Source organism: Siphateles boraxobius, unplaced genomic scaffold, assembly GCF_051911475.1.
Source record: "Siphateles boraxobius isolate OS27281-9 unplaced genomic scaffold, OSU_SipBor_1 12, whole genome shotgun sequence".
Taxonomy (NCBI): Eukaryota; Metazoa; Chordata; class Actinopteri; order Cypriniformes; family Leuciscidae; genus Siphateles; species Siphateles boraxobius.
Window position 1 is genome coordinate 32,932,874 of NW_027508722.1, and position 16,681 is coordinate 32,949,554.

The window sequence follows — 16,681 nt, forward strand, 5'->3', positions numbered from 1 at the left end:
TTCACATTCTGGTGCAATGGCCATCAGCTGGACCCAGGTAACAGCTCGGTTGGTACAGTGCTGGAGCGATTCACTTTCCCCGTCCACCTTAAAGGTTTATGTGGCGGCCATAGCTTTTTACCACATTACTTTGGGTGGAATGTCCTTAGGGAGAAGACCATTGCTAACACGTTTCCTCCGTGGCACATTGAGGCCTGTGGTACACACTAGGCTTGGGATTTGGCTTTGGTTCTCCCTGGCTCCCTTTGAGCCTATTCAGGAGGTTCTAGTCAAGTTTCTGACTCTCAAGACTTTGTTCCTTGTTACTCTTAGCTATCACTTCTCTTAGAGGGATAGGAGATTTGCAAGATCTATCGGTTGCCCCTTCGTACTTGGAATTTGCACCTGGCATGGAGAAGGCGTTTCTTCATCCTAGGCCGGGTTACGTTCCCAAGATCCCTATTAATGTGGGCAGATCTATTGTACTACAAGCCTTCTGTCCTCCTCCATTCCAGGATCCAGACCCGGAAAGAAATAATCTACTCTGTCCTGTTCGGGCATTAGATGCTTACGTCCACAGAGCTGCCTTGTGGCGTAAATCAGAACAGCTGTTCATTTGTTTTGTGTCACCCAGCATCGAAGCAGAGGATGAGCGAATAGTTGTGTAGAAGTGAATAGTTGAGACTATCTCTCTTGATTATGAGTCGGCTGAACTACCTTCTCTTATTGCAGTCTGAGCCCTCTCTACTAGGAGTATGGCCGCCTCGAAAGCTCTTTTGTCAGGAGTATCGCTTCAAGATTGTGATGCGGCAGGCTGGTCCTCACCGCACACTTTTGTGAGGTTTTACAACCTGGACTTGAGCTCTACACCAGGGGCTCAGGTGCTCTCGTCCTAGTGCTTTTTCAACGATTTCACACTAGACAGGCTCTTGTCATTATGGCAACATGGTTATAAATGTTCCCTCAGCGTCAGTCAACCCTTGAAAGGGAACGCCTTGATTACAACTGTAACCTTGGTTCCCTGAAAGCAACACCAAGGAACTTTTCCTCTGCGGTCGCCCTACAGGTTAGAAGCGGAATTGTCCATTACCGCTGTCGTAAATAATTTAGCCTACCGCAGCCTACTGTCGCACGCACACGCTCGCTGTTTATCCAGCACCGGCTTTGGAATCAACAATGGCCACAAGACAAGGTAGAGTATGATGCATGATTTTATGAAAGACATCACAAACGAAGAAAAACTATGTATGCCGTAAAGCAGTCGAATTTTGTAGTTCTTTTTGTGCTCCGGTTACTACCCGAAACCTGAAGTTACATAGTGCCAGTAAAAGCGATACAGACCACGTCAGGCTATGGCAGACGTGTCATTTAACCTATTGTAAGTCGATGTACCATCACAAGGGTCTTTGAAATATATTATGAAGGTTGAAAAACTACATAGTGTTACTTGAAGAGGGAATGAGACGCTAGTGAGGAAAGTTACTGTCGTAACCGAGGCGTTTTCAAACTTATTCTTTATTGTGTGTATTACTGGAAGCAACCATCATGGAAGCAAATTATGAAAATTATGGGGGAAAAGAAGGTGATTGATTATCGGTCAATAGGTTCCTATCAGTTTTGGAATATTTAAAAAAAATAGTTTGTTTGATGATTTGACTGATCAGAAGAGGGCAGCAGAGACTGATACTTCACACAAAGTCAAACTATTCTGAATTATATTTGATCAAAATCTTAAAAATAACATGGAGATGAATTTGACGATGAACGTTTGAGAATAAGAACTCTCTCATTCCGAACTTTTTCAACTCTGTAGCTTGGAGAAAAATAGTTACGTTTGTGTTGTAATTTTAAGATGGTGTATATGAGACTTCAGGCAAATCTGCTCTGGTCAAATTCATTATGTAATGCACATATTTAATGACAAGAAAATGAACTTTGTCCATGAAGAGTTGAGTCTCAGTGAAGTACAGTTATCTTATATGAGGATGTCAACCTGACAAACACAAAGTTCATCCATTGATAATAGTACTCAGGATTATGAATAATGAACTGGGACAATACAGCCATACATGTTTGAGCAAGAGTTTGAACCACCTCTACCTATTGTGGATTACAGCATTATAGAGCCCAGAGAAACAAGTGCGGCGCATCTTTAGAATATTATGTTTGAACTTCTGTTTTTGCGGTCGCTCTGTATATTTCTATGGCATCACTGTCGAAGAGTAATTAGCTGGTGAAGTGGATTTACTTATTGTAGAGTTAAGGAAAGTTATCATGAGCATTGTAATGTTTGAAGCGGATGTCATAACAAATGTCAGTGGACCGGGAAGATTTTAAAACGAGCGGTTCATTCATAAATCCGTAAGATCTTAACTTCATGCTGTGGAAATACCAACGCTATCTCACGACCAATTCATACGAATTTGTACGAGTGATTAAAAAGTGGCTAATTCGTATGAATTCGTACGACCTCACTCGTACGAATTTGTACGATTTGTCTAAACCCACGTGATGGGTAGGTTTAGGGGCGGGGTCAGGGGTAGGTCATTCGTACAAATTCATACGTAAAATATGTACGATTTAGCACAAATCTACTTCGCACAAAACTAATTCGTACGAGTGAGGACGTATGAATTCGTACGAATTAGCCACCTCGTAAAATTCGTACGAATTGCCGTGAGATCGGGCTGAAAATACAGACCGGAAGACAGAACACAAAGAGCGCAGCTAAAATAAAAAAATTGATTAATGAATAAATTACTGGTAACAATAACCACAATAATATAATTGTTATACCATTTAAACTTGACTAATTATGCATCATGTTACATGTCTTAATACAGCTATTTAACTGCTGTTACAGTGAAATATTACAGTGCTTGAAATAATAAAATAAAATGTTTGAAACTCCCATTAAATTATTTAATAAAGTCACCATTAGTTGAGGTTTGTTTTGCAGATCAATATTTATATGTGAATAAAAGCCTAAATTCAATCTGTTCATCATATAAAGTGATCGAGTCTCTTCAGAAAAATTGGAATAACCCGCTCAATTCATATGGATTAGTTTTACGATCTCTTTATGAACTTAATTGAAGCATCAAAGTGGTAGTTGCTGTCAATGGAGGGACAGATCTCTCTTACTGTAGATTTCATTAAAAATATCACGTCATTAGTGTTTCAAAGATGAACACATCTATATGCCAATTGTAATGTATTAATCTGATCATAACTGTTGTCTGAGTCATTGTCATATTTTATGCAAAAAGCAGGAGATTTTCAATATTTTAAATGTACACGTGTTAAAAAATTTTATTCCTGTTGGAAGTTTTTGTATTATTCTTCTAAGGATGAAGAAAAGACAATGAATATTTATTGAATTAGCATAGACCTACCATCCAATCGATGAAACCATAAAGCTGACACAGAGGTATGTGTAATTAAAATATGAAGTTATTATAATAGTTAGTCATTACTTTTTTCCATAAAGTATAGCATATGAAGGACAAAAGTACAGATGTGTCGAAACTGTTATAAATCAGTGAGTGTTTTCAGACAGCAATTATTATTATTCTCACATGGCCTATAGGTGTTAGTGTTTTTCCTATTTAAATTAATTTAAAGCTAAGCAGGTCTGAGTCTGGATGGGAGACCGCCTGGGAAAACTAGGTCACTGCTGGAAGAGGTGTTATTGAGGCCAGCAGGGGGCGCTCACCCTGTGCTCTATGTGGGTCCTAATGACCCAGTGTAGTGATGGGGACACTATACGGTCAAAGAGCACCCTCCTGCGGATAAGACGTTAAACCTTCAAGGCCACTTTTGAAAAATCCCCAGAAATGGCATACCCAAACTTAAACAGATACAGTTCATGAACCCTTTGCACTAAAAGCACAAGTATGATCTCATTTGAAAGCTGACACCTAGTAGTTTATTGTAAATGTAGAAATAATTATTGTCATAATGAAAAAAAAAATGTTTAAATAGCTTCAAAGTTTTGTAAAGTTATTAGAAATTTATTTTTATGAAACATCTTCATAAAAATAAAATTGAAGTTGGCCCTGGAGCAATCTAGAAATGCACTGCAGCTAAAGCCATATTTGTGACCATTTTATATTTAAAATCTGAAAATGATAAGTCTAAAACTCTGTATTTAGTTAAATGTTTTTCAAGATCATGTCAAATTACTTTATTTTGATTAGACTCTAAAATGCAAACTGATGTTTAGTCATCTTCTGAGTCATCTATTCAGTCTATTGTCTCTATTGTTTTGTGGTGCAAACCAGCCCCACTCATTGTCAGTCTCTCCTGCACACATTCACACCTCTCCAGACTGGTTATGGCTCTAAATATGCATTTCTTTTGTCTGCATATAGCTACTAACGACTGGCTATTCACGGGCTATTCATAGGGTTTCAAACCCTAATTTCTTGTATCAAAGTTCTCACTAAATATTTGAAACTGGTATCAAATGCACTGAAACATTTCAGTATGCATTCCTAATTAGAAAAAAATCATAAATCAATAACTGCTGGTGGCAGGTGCACCTGGGCTAGCTAGCATGTTAGCTTAGCACACCATCAATACACGACCATTTATGAGATTAAAACCATGTTTGTGCTCCAAACTTACTTTATAACGCAAGTCGAGTGTTTTAAATAATCTTCTGTGATCTAATTTGGCTTCAGATAAAAAAAAAATCCGACAGAAAATTTATTATTTATAGTGTTCTGCACGATGATGAAATCTATATCGATTAGCATTACATTATAAATATAATCTATTATTATGAAATACCTGGCATGGCTTGAAGAACACAGGTAACTCAAATATCATTGCAATCATGTTTATTGTCTTCAAAACATCTTTATCTGCATGTTACAGCGATCTCTGTCAGCTACTTTCTGTATCAGTGACGTCCTGGAATGTCACATGACTATGGGTCTTCTTCGTGATCCATATATGGACTATTAGTGTGCATATAGCGCCCTCAGGCTATTGGTATGAATTGAAAACACAGCACATCTCAGTAAGAAGCGATCATAATGATTACATCGACGCATTTGGGTATAAATTCAATAAATATTATTCCTGTCTATAGAAATATGATGTGAATCTTTGAGAATATATCAATATTTCTCCAAGTCTGCACATTTTTGAGCTAAAGACCTGAGGGACGATGTTTTGTGAATCGCTGTCATGACGACAGCACAGAGTGTTTTTAATGAATGGACCAGCTGACGCTCATAATTCATATTAAAGGTATCGACTCATTTTTTCATTTCATAACTCCTGACACAAATTAAGACATAACTGTCACTATAAGTTGAATACAAATACTGAATCTTGAGTCTTATATCTTTTTAATGATGTATAGTTTGTCAAGGTATAACATTAAATCTGATAGTAAATTTGAACTAAATAAAAAAAACTCTTCAGTGCGCCGACGCTCTGGCAACGGTTAACAGGTTTAAACGGAATAGTCAAACATTCGCTCACTTTTAGTGAGGCACAGATATTATTATATAGTCTTATTATTATATAAGTCCACAAGTCTGTAGGCTGTTCTGCAAATTTTAGAGTTGAACATGCTCCCTTTCAAGGGAACTCACACGGCGTTGATTGACGCTTTGGGAAAGCTCTATGCTTCACGGTCAACACCTCATTATACGGTGCCCATTTCACCTTGGTGCCCTCAGGGGCGGTCTGCCAACCCGGCGAGCCCATATTTCAGTGTTTGCCGGAAACGTAGCGGCGCTAGGATGCTCGCCCCTCTGAGGAGGGTCCCAGTTCGGTAATTCCCTGCTGGTACGCCTCTTCAGTTGCTCGAAAAACACCAGAGGCCAGTCTCCAAAGGCTGGTTCCCTTAGGAGATTTTCTGGCAGTGTGGAACAGAGACTATCGGGACTGGCAATTCTTTCCATCGAGAATGCACAAAGCCCTGAATTAAAAACCAATGACATCGTGGATGAATTTGCCGAAAGAGAGGCCCGGAGAATGCAACAAAAATGAGTGAGTAGTTTTTTACATTTTGGGCCGCCGTGCCAAGATCAGTAGTTTATTATTGACATTGGCTGAGCCTTGGTTGTTTTAGACTTGTTTTTGTTCCGTTTTGGTTGTGAAAAGTGAAACATTTTCTTGATACACTACAGTGAACGTTTATAAATCTATCTTCGATGTACTTGGGGGCGGGGTTAGGGGGGCCCGTAACATTTTATTTTGCATATGGGCCCGGGACTGACTTGCTACACCACTGCTGCCAAGACAGATGCGCTAGATAGGCTACGTGATGTAGCCTACGTCCCTACTCCCTACAGAGCCAATGATAGCGCATTCTACACACAAGAGACACCGACCGCTCTGTGCACAACGCATAGGCTATTTCAAGTGGAGAGAAAATAATAAATTGAACATAGCCTACATATTCACGTAGCCTTTCGAAAATCTGGACATTCAGTGTCCCGGGAGAATGGATAAATTTCCCGGGACAGGTTAATAAAAAGGACAATCCTGGTAAAACCGGGAGAGGTGGCAACCCTAGCTCTGGGCTTCTTGTCTTCCATTTGGGATTTCTTGTCCTCAGCTTTGGGCTTCTAGGCATCGGGGGTTTAATGACGTGTCAGTATCTAAAGATGCAATCAGTTCATTAGGCTTTTATACTCCTGTTGTTTACCACAGGCGTTAGGTTCTAATCTTCTAGATTGACATAAGTTGTGACTTTCCCAAAGTTTCCCAGATCCTTCTCATGGCCTCCCAGTCCCAGGTGCAAGCTGTCCGCCTCATCATGTCCTTGAACTCCAGGGTTGCGTTAGAAACCGCATACTCACTGAGTAGGTACTTCATTTCAATAAGTACTTACTTAATATGGAGGGATTATTAGGTCAGATTGAAAACTAAAAGTCTAAAACTAAATGTCTTAAGCGAAAACTAAAACTCTAAATCTGAAACTAAAAGTCTAAATCGAAAATGAATTTGGTATTTAGGATTGGGCATTTTGTATTTAGGATTGGGCATTTTGTATTTAGGATTGGGCATTTTGTATTTAGGATTGGGCATTTTGTATTAAGGACTGGGCATTTAGTAATTTAACCATTTAGGATTGGGCATTTAGGGATTTAACCATTTAGGATTGGGCATTTAGGATTGGGAATTTAGGGATTTAGGATTGTAGTAGTTTAGGCTAACTACAAACACGAGTGAAAAGTGTTAAACTGCAGACATGGAGGACACGCGAGTCCGGCGGTTATGTAGAGAGGTTTAGATAAAGGGGTTTGAAGGATTAATTATCAGTATCTAACCTGATGAAAATGTATTTATTCAATGTTGTCTACATTATATTGCGTCTGCAGCAGCATTGTGAACTTTTGTAAAGATATGTTTAGCCATTTTAAATGCATCATTATATTCAAATTGCAAACACATGAAGAGAGTCTCCGCATGAAAGACCCACGACTGGCAGATGAACGTGCTCTCCGAAACGGTAGGAAATCAAATTAGATTCAATGGAGGATTTTAACAGTGACAAGATGATTGACAGGACAGTTTACAGTGACAGGATGCACACACCAGATCTGTCCGTTAAAGATGACGTGATAGTAAGTCCCAAAGCTTGTCTACTCTTTTGCTATACACTCTAAAGTATGTACTTTTTCGTCACAAAAAGAGTACATACTTTTAGGTCGTAGTTTAAGTAGGCGAATTGGGACTGGGCCATGATCTCTCCTCTGTCCTCCATCCTATGACCCGGAAACCGATCCAGCTCAGACATCTTGAAGGACATCTCAATTCTAAAATTGCACCGCGAGTCGTCGAGGATCGAGGAGTGAGGAGGCTTCCTGAGGAGTCATGAGCGAGGATACACGGGTGTTTTATCTACTAAACGTGACGCACGTATAAATTCTCCTCCCCATTCAAATCGGTCACAATCATTTTAATTTATACTTTACCTTTGCAGTTTATATACACCACACATCTCACATATTTCAACAGGGTATCTTGCTTTATTATTATTTACTATGAATTTCCTAAATAACCAAACTAATACAACATAAGGGCAGATCATTTTAGCGCAGTTGATGGCGCTATGAAGTGATACTCGAGTGATCAAGCATTCCAGTGTATAAAAAAGCTTTCATTCGATTCCTCCGTCTGAGGAAACGAGGATGCACATGAGGATTTGTACATACTTTTTCGCTCACCTACTGCTTTTTCCATAGTATATAGTAGGGAAGTATGCAGTTTTGGTCGCAGCCCAGTAAACTTAACCAAGATGGCTGATTTCCTTTTAAGGTTCTAGGAGTAGAACCACAGTAGAAACAAAGTTCTTTGTGTCCTTGAGCACACACACATAATCGCACACACTTCTGCTTCTCTTTCTCATGGGTAGGCACACACACATATGTATAATGAACAATAACTGTACATCTATGCAAATAAGATATAAGCCATCTTTTACAAACAAAAACAAATAACAACATTGAATGCAATGCATTATATTCATTGGCTAAATGTTTAACAAAGGAAAACAAAAGCATTTTCTTGATATTATACAACAGGATGAATATAGAGATACAGTTTTCATTGCTTTGGGGTTGTTACGCCCCATCTAGGTCAAAGACGTAACATGAAAAAAAAAGAAAAGATAAAGTTTATTTTTATGGAAAAGCGAATGAAACAATATTTATTGAATTTAACAGGTTTAGAATACAATTGGAGATTCAGCTTCAGGAACCGACAGATCCCAAAATAACAAACAAAAGATGACTTATCTGTATATACCTCTTACTGCCCTAATCCACAAAATAAAATAAAAATACAATTACTTCCCCAACTCCCTAATCCAAAACAGGCAATGAAGATCAAACGAAAAAGTGGCGTCGGTCTCCTTACCTCCCAAATAAAACAGAAACAGACCAACAGCAAAACGGGGATTAACAGAGCTTTGAATAGTTTCCATGTACTTGTCTGATCATCTTTGAATAGAGAGGTTAAGACCCAAATGTTTATGTATGTGAAATTTAGCTAGTATAATACACAAATTATGTAATATTTCCGTTTTCTCTTTTGAGTAGCCAAAGAAAACATCTTTAAAACAGAAAGAAATGAGACACTTACAATATAAGATTGGATAAACTTTTTCAAATCTGACCAAAATTTCTTTGTAGATCTCACGGTGTAATGGCTGCAGGATTGACAGTATTTGGTCTTATTTTCTGTAGTTTGTCTTTCACGCTCTCATACTCTTCCTGCCACTCTTCTTCAGACAGAGATGAAGGACTGATCTCCAGAAACCTGTAGGCTTCAATCGCCTGAATGCTGAAGATGTTGTAGGCCTTCATGGAGTTGATGCCAAAATTTGTCCATTCCTGTTCAAATTCATTTTAACATCAGAGGTTTGAACAACAGCAGAACTTTAGAAACATCATTATCATTGTTTACCTCTTGAGCTGCATCGATGGACTCCAGGAACTGTTCCTTCAAATCGTCAAGATCATCAATCCAAATCTCCCCAGCGACGGTCCTTTTATTCAGCATGTCCAGCAAAGAACCCACTTTCTCCCAGAACTTCTGAAGCTGGACCAGAGTTTGCTGGATTCGGGACAGATACTTCTGGACCTCATCAAGGTGTGTGACGCTGGGCATCTGACCTGTGATGTCCGTTACAGAAGTAAACACATGTTCAAAACCTAAAATACACATGATGTTTAAATATTAACAAGAAAACATGTAGCATCTCACCGTTGGCAATTTTTAATTTGGCCATCTTCAGCTGATTGTCCATCAGCTGGTTCTGGATGTCCCACTCTTGCTCTTTCAGGCGTTTCTGTGCTTTAATTGTCTCGGATAAATCTGCATAAAGAGCCATGATATGCTCTTTATCTGAAGTGGAGGTAATCGTTTTTAAAATGAAACTAACAATACTTTCCACAAATGGCACCATCATATAATATGTAGAATGACCCATGGACGGCCCTTTCGTCTTTTCTTCCTTGATGCTGCTGATAAATTTAAGTATCTCTGAGTTTTTCTTGACAATCATCTTCTCATAATCTTCTATCCCTTTACTGATGTTAAGAAGGTTTGCTTCCAGAACATCTGCAATCTTCTGAAGTGCCTCCATCTCACTGGTTTGTTGCTGCTGCTTCTCCTCTGTCTTGTCTTTTTCAGTGATGATGTCACTGGTTGATGACGCTACATCTCTGTTATGTTCATCATATCTGGATGTGCATCAGATAATTCAAAATATTTTATTTTAATAATCAGTTATAGTTTTTGAACATTATGCAAGTGTAGCGGGGCTCTCTCTCTTCTAGACGAGGAGCAAAAAATAAGGACACTACCTCTAGCTTAAACATGACTACGCCACCCTGTTTACAGGGAAATGTTAATACTTTGAATCCAAGATTTTACACAGGACACACAGGAACGTGATTTGTCAAGAAGGGCTAGAGACGTGGATACCAATAATACAAAAGTTTTATTTAAATACTCACAATAATTTTTAAAGATATAAAACTGGGTCATTCTCATTCACAATACAAAAGAGACCACAAGATAAAGGAGACCGAGGCTTAACGGCAGATGCACAAACTCAGTAAGCACAAGGCTTGTATATCACTCTCAGCACCCCGTGTACAAGTATCAGCACACACACTGCAATAAAGGCAAGAAATAACCACACAGCACTCTGTGACGAGCCCTCCACCACCGCGTAAGGGCCTACTAGTGGCCTACCATGAAGCCTCGGCTCCTGCAATGAGGGCAAAAAATATTACAGGTCTCAAATAGATCACAATCACAAATAACATTTAAACTAGTAAACCATATTACAAAAAATGAAAACATGAAAGTCAAGAAGGGTTTAGTACTAGTGCTGGTATACCCTCACTGACCTTCTACCAGCACTTTTAAAGATCACGAAATACTGTAAAACACAACGTAAACCAATCAGGACAGTCAGTAGCACAAACAATGATACATGAATATACTGGAAAAATAAATACCAAACACAAACACTTGGGAAGTGTGGAAGACACCCGGCGCTCACGGTGGCACGTACTGGAGAGCGAGCAAGCCTCACGCAAGACGACCTAGGCTGTGCACGCACACACACGTGTGTGGGGAACAGAGTTTGTTATCGAGATAATCTTTATGTAGACAGAGCAGCAGCATCAAATCAGCGTTGCCCACCAGGTATCACAGCTATTCCTCCTAAAAATACAAACATAAGCATACTTGCGATATATAAAAGAATGAGCGCTGTAAAAATTGGAGGTTTCACGTACCTTTAATTCATAAACCCGTCGCCCATCCACGCCACGCATACAGAGGACACGGGATACACATCCCCGAAGCACGGGAATGCAAGAGGGCCTACAAAGAGAGCGCCGCCGCTCAAAGCTCACTCCGCAACCTATCCCGGCCGCTCAAAGCATCATGACATAAACATAGTATTATGTTTAATGTTGTATTTGTATATGTCCACTGGAAGCCTCAGTACCAAAACAAATTCCTTGTGTGTGCAAGCACACTTGGCAATAAAGCTCTTTCTGATTCTGATTCTGATTCTGATTCTGATTCTGACACGGGACTACAAGAGAGGCATGTAACGTAAGAGCCGGAGCCGCGAACAGCCGCGTACTATCCCGATGCTATAAACACAATCGTTTACACAACATCCCACATCGGTGTTCACTACCTACCTCATAGCGGAAGCACTAAAGGGACAAAGGGCGGTCCCACGGGCAATGACGCGACACTCAACCAGCAAGCACACGCAATAAGTGACTACATGTTCTCTTTTTTATATCATCCCACCCTGTTTGTGATTGGACCCACACTACCCCAAGCACATTAACTTGATTACCGGGCAACAATACGTCCCACTACAATCTGCCCCACGTTTTTGCATCGCCGACCCGACGATGAACCACTTAGTACAAGTTCCCAGCCTTGACGGCTATAACACGATCACGGAGGAACTCAACACGAGGCCTCTGCCTTGACGGCTACATAACGAGAGATGCACACGTTGTCGGGTATGACGGTTAAAACACGAGAAACAAGTGATACACGAGTTCTCGGACATGACGGCTAAAACATGAGTAAGGCACTGGTTACAGGTCCTCTGCCTTTACGGCTACTCAACGACAGATACACACGTTCTCGGGCATGACGGCTAAAACACGAGAAACAAGTGATACACGAGTTCTCGGACATGACGGCTAAACATAAGTAAGGCACTGGCTACAGGCCCTCTGCCTTTACGGCTTACTCCACGAGAACAAGTGATACACACGTTCTCGCACATGACGGCTAAAACATGAGTAAGGCACTGGTTACAGGTCCTCTGCCTTTACGGCTACTCAACGACAGATACACACGTTCTCGGGCATGACAGCTAAAACACGAGAAACAAGTGATACACGAGTTCTCGGACATGACGGCTAAACATAAGTAAGGCACTGGTTACAGGCCCTCTGCCTTTACGGCTTACGCCACGAGAACGAGTGATACACACGTTCTCGAACATGACGGCTAAACCACGAGAAACAAGTGATACACGAGTTCTCGGGCATGACGGCTAAAACATGAGTAAGGCACTGGTTACAGGTCCTCTGCCTTTACGGCTACTCAACGAGAGATACACACGTTCTTGGGCATGACGGCTAAAACACGAGAAACAAGTGATATACGAGTTCTCTTGCCCGGTTCTCCCCATTCTACTGTCTCCTATGAAAAAAAACTTCCTTCAGGGCAACGCCAGACTGGGAGCAACCATACAGCTCTAACAAATTATGTAAATTTTCTCTGGGTCTCCACGTTCAACCACAAGGCGGTAGTAAAATGTTATCCTTTTATATGGACGACTTACCAGAGCAACCTCTGTAAGTGAATGACACAGATAAGGAAAACAGCTGTTGGAATGCTCCAAATCCCCTGAAATGACGCTGCTGCTCTGTCCCCAACACTAGACTTGAAAAAAAAAAAAAAAGAGACCAAAAAAACACTAATACATTCATACAATGTACACCTCCAACAGTTACCCAGATACAATAAGCATCCACGTCTCAGCCCAACAGAGAAACTCTACTATCCTGCCGACTACGCCAGAATGTAGCGGGGCTCTCTCTCTTCTAGACGAGGAGCAAAAAATAAGGACACTACCTCTAGCTTAAACATGACTACGCCACCCTGTTTACAGGGAAATGTTAATACTTTGAATCCAAGATTTTACACAGGACACACAGGAACGTGATTTGTCAAGAAGGGCTAGAGACGTGGATACCAATAATACAAAAGTTTTATTTAAATACTCACAATAATTTTTAAAGATATAAAACTGGGTCATTCTCATTCACAATACAAAAGAGACCACAAGATAAAGGAGACCGAGGCTTAACGGCAGATGCACAAACTCAGTAAGCACAAGGCTTGTATATCACTCTCAGCACCCCGTGTACAAGTATCAGCACACACACTGCAATAAAGGCAAGAAATAACCACACAGCACTCTGTGACGAGCCCTCCACCACCGCGTAAGGGCCTACTAGTGGCCTACCATGAAGCCTCGGCTCCTGCAATGAGGGCAAAAAATATTACAGGTCTCAAATAGATCACAATCACAAATAACATTTAAACTAGTAAACCATATTACAAAAAATGAAAACATGAAAGTCAAGAAGGGTTTAGTACTAGTGCTGGTATACCCTCACTGACCTTCTACCAGCACTTTTAAAGATCACGAAATACTGTAAAACACAACGTAAACCAATCAGGACAGTCAGTTGCACAAACAATGATACATGAATATACTGGAAAAATAAATACCAAACACAAACACTTGGGAAGTGTGGAAGACACCCGGCGCTCACGGTGGCACGTACTGGAGAGCGAGCAAGCCTCACGCAAGACGACCTAGGCTGTGCACGCACACACACGTGTGTGGGGAACAGAGTTTGTTATCGAGATAATCTTTATGTAGACAGAGCAGCAGCATCAAATCAGCGTTGCCCACCAGGTATCACAGCTATTCCTCCTAAAAATACAAACATAAGCATACTTGCGATATATAAAAGAATGAGCGCTGTAAAAATTGGAGGTTTCACGTACCTTTAATTCATAAACCCGTCGCCCATCCACGCCACGCATACAGAGGACACGGGATACACATCCCCGAAGCACGGGAATGCAAGAGGGCCTACAAAGAGAGCGCCGCCGCTCAAAGCTCACTCCGCAACCTATCCCGGCCGCTCAAAGCATCATGACATAAACATAGTATTATGTTTAATGTTGTATTTGTATATGTCCACTGGAAGCCTCAGTACCAAAACAAATTCCTTGTGTGTGCAAGCACACTTGGCAATAAAGCTCTTTCTGATTCTGATTCTGATTCTGATTCTGATTCTGACACGGGACTACAAGAGAGGCATGTAACGTAAGAGCCGGAGCCGCGAACAGCCGCGTACTATCCCGATGCTATAAACACAAACGTTTACACAACATCCCACATCGGTGTTCACTACCTACCTCAAAGCGGAAGCACTAAAGGGACAAAGGGCGGTCCCACGGGCAATGACGCGACACTCAACCAGCAAGCACACGCAATAAGTGACTACATGTTCTCTTTTTTATATCATCCCACCCTGTTTGTGATTGGACCCACACTACCCCAAGCACATTAACTTGATTACCGGGCAACAATACGTCCCACTACACAAGTATTTCATTTGATAATGTCTTCCAATTCATATTCTTACCTCTTCATAATTTCTTTAACATCAGTTATGATGTCACCAATCCCGTCTTTGGCCTTTTCTAGGACTTTCAGTGCTAATTTTGGTTTGTTTTTCTCTGCAGCCACCTTCAGACTGGGTAGCAGTGATGTGACTATGTTTTCGCTGGTTCCTACACACTGTAAAGACAGAAATAAGAGAGAAGGAGGGACATTTCAATGTTTGTATCATGAAGTCTGGATTTAATGAAACTGTTGGAAAATGAACATGGATGAATACCTTCATCAGAAGAGCCTCAGAGGATCCGAACAGCAGTTGTGTTTCGAGAGCTTGTTTTCTGATCAGACGCTCCAGCTCTGGGACTTTACCCAGACACAGATAAGACATGTGATAGAGGAGAGCCGTTCGCTCCGCAGACGGCAGAAGCTCCTGGATGAACTCTGGACTGCTTGTGGAGTCAGTGTCGACAAGGTCTAAGACACAAAACAAACATAGTTAGTCCTTTGGTTAATGTTTTTAAGTTAGCAACACTAAACAAGTAAAAGTTTTTTTTTGTATATTTACTTCAAGAAGCTAACACTAATAATTCCCCCCCCCCCCCCCCCCCCAATAATAATAAACAATTATGCTCAAATTGAAAATGCATTCAATTAATGGTGCATATTGTCACGATTAACAGTTGGAGTGCCCTTGATAGCCAGCAGAGGGAACTCCACCCCGGACTATTGCCACACCATCTCGGACTACATTACCCATTACCCGGACCAATCAACCATGATTGTCATCAGCTGTTCCTCATAGCCTTGTTTACTCTGTGAGGTTTTGTATGTTGTTGTGCTGCATTTCTGAGCATTCTCCATGGTTTCATTGTCTCTTGGATTCGCTTTTTGCCCCTGACCCCTGCCTGTTTGTTTGTTTGTTTGGACTGCCTTCCTGTGTTTGACCCTTTGCCTGTGTTTGATTACGATTCTGGATTATTTTAATAAACTGCATTTGGATCTCAACCTTCTTGTCTCGGAGCAGTTCGTAACATATTTGATATTGTACGTTCACATTAATGTATAGCTTCAGAAATGCTCTCAATTAAAATATATTTTATCATAGGTTTTAGTATGACACATATAGACCAACGATATGTAAATGTACTATTTCCTGTAGCATTTACTAAAATAGGGTTACATGACTTTTTTCTGTCGTGTTCAGCACTTGCAATTAAAACTTCGTATAACAATTGTTATTTCAAGGAAAAGATAGAATTAATACATTTTATAAGGGGTTTAAATTTAAACTCTCTCACATTTGCCATCAGTCATGTTTTTACAGAGTGTCCACTGGTGAAGCCTGCTAGAGTTTCTAGAAGCACAAAAGAAAGAAACATATTGCTTATGATGACATCACATGATGGAAATGTGTAAACAACACATGCAGTGGTCTTAGAAGTCCAGTGGACCCCAACCCAAACTTCAGGAGCAGCTGCAGATCACAAAACACATTTTATTGTTCACAAACTATTCTTTCACAAACATTTTCTCTGGCCTTGTTAAAAGTTTGGATACACATGAATACATTTTTGTTTCATGTGACCTTTTGATCTAATTTATTACCATTAAATGAACAAAATTGAGCAGGACATTTCACAAAATGTATTAGTTTTACATTTGTCAAAATCCTTTGTTTTCAGGTTTAAATTAGTCTTTGAAAAACAGATTTCCAATGGCCCTGTTTACACCTGGTCAATCATGCATGTTTACTGATCGGATATGTAGATCTCAATAACTGACACAATGCAGAAGGTGGATACCAACTGAACGTGTACTTTCCTTCCCCTTCATTTACATGCCTGTGTCCCTCTACGACTGACCACGCCCATCACGTGTAACCTTAAAGATCTAAGGCAACATTTACCTACTGTACAGGATAGCTATCAGTTTTGTTAAAACTGTTCCATTTACACTTAAAACATAAATGTG

General features: G+C 40.3%; 1 protein-coding gene and 1 long non-coding RNA gene across 2 annotated transcripts; both read right to left on the reverse strand.

Annotated features, from left to right (window-relative positions):
• Positions 1–7,956: 7,956 nt before the first annotated feature.
• Positions 7,957–8,119, reverse strand: LOC143726141 (uncharacterized). The gene is made up of 2 exons (XR_013198400.1): positions 8,072–8,119; positions 7,957–8,000 (listed from the first exon to the last, which is right to left on the reverse strand). It is a non-coding gene; the product is annotated as an uncharacterized LOC143726141 (long non-coding RNA).
• An 876-nt stretch (positions 8,120–8,995) lies between these two features.
• LOC143726084 (uncharacterized) lies at positions 8,996–16,058 on the reverse strand. The gene is made up of 7 exons (XM_077219074.1): positions 16,009–16,058; positions 14,991–15,184; positions 14,736–14,890; positions 9,715–10,193; positions 9,415–9,623; positions 9,148–9,341; positions 8,996–9,036 (listed from the first exon to the last, which is right to left on the reverse strand). Exons 1-7 carry the CDS (start codon positions 16,022–16,024, stop codon positions 9,015–9,017), a joined length of 1,269 nt encoding a protein of 422 aa, XP_077075189.1. The 5' UTR covers positions 16,025–16,058; the 3' UTR covers positions 8,996–9,014.
• Positions 16,059–16,681: the final 623 nt, after the last annotated feature.

Coding starts and splice junctions, on each gene's coding strand:
- LOC143726084 (XM_077219074.1), bottom strand. Junction 10,194..14,735: donor GTTAAAGAAATTATGAAGAG/GTAAGAATATGA, acceptor ATGCACATCCAG/ATATGATGAACATAACAGAG. Junction 9,342..9,414: donor CCATCGATGCAGCTCAAGAG/GTAAACAATGAT, acceptor GAATTTGAACAG/GAATGGACAAATTTTGGCAT.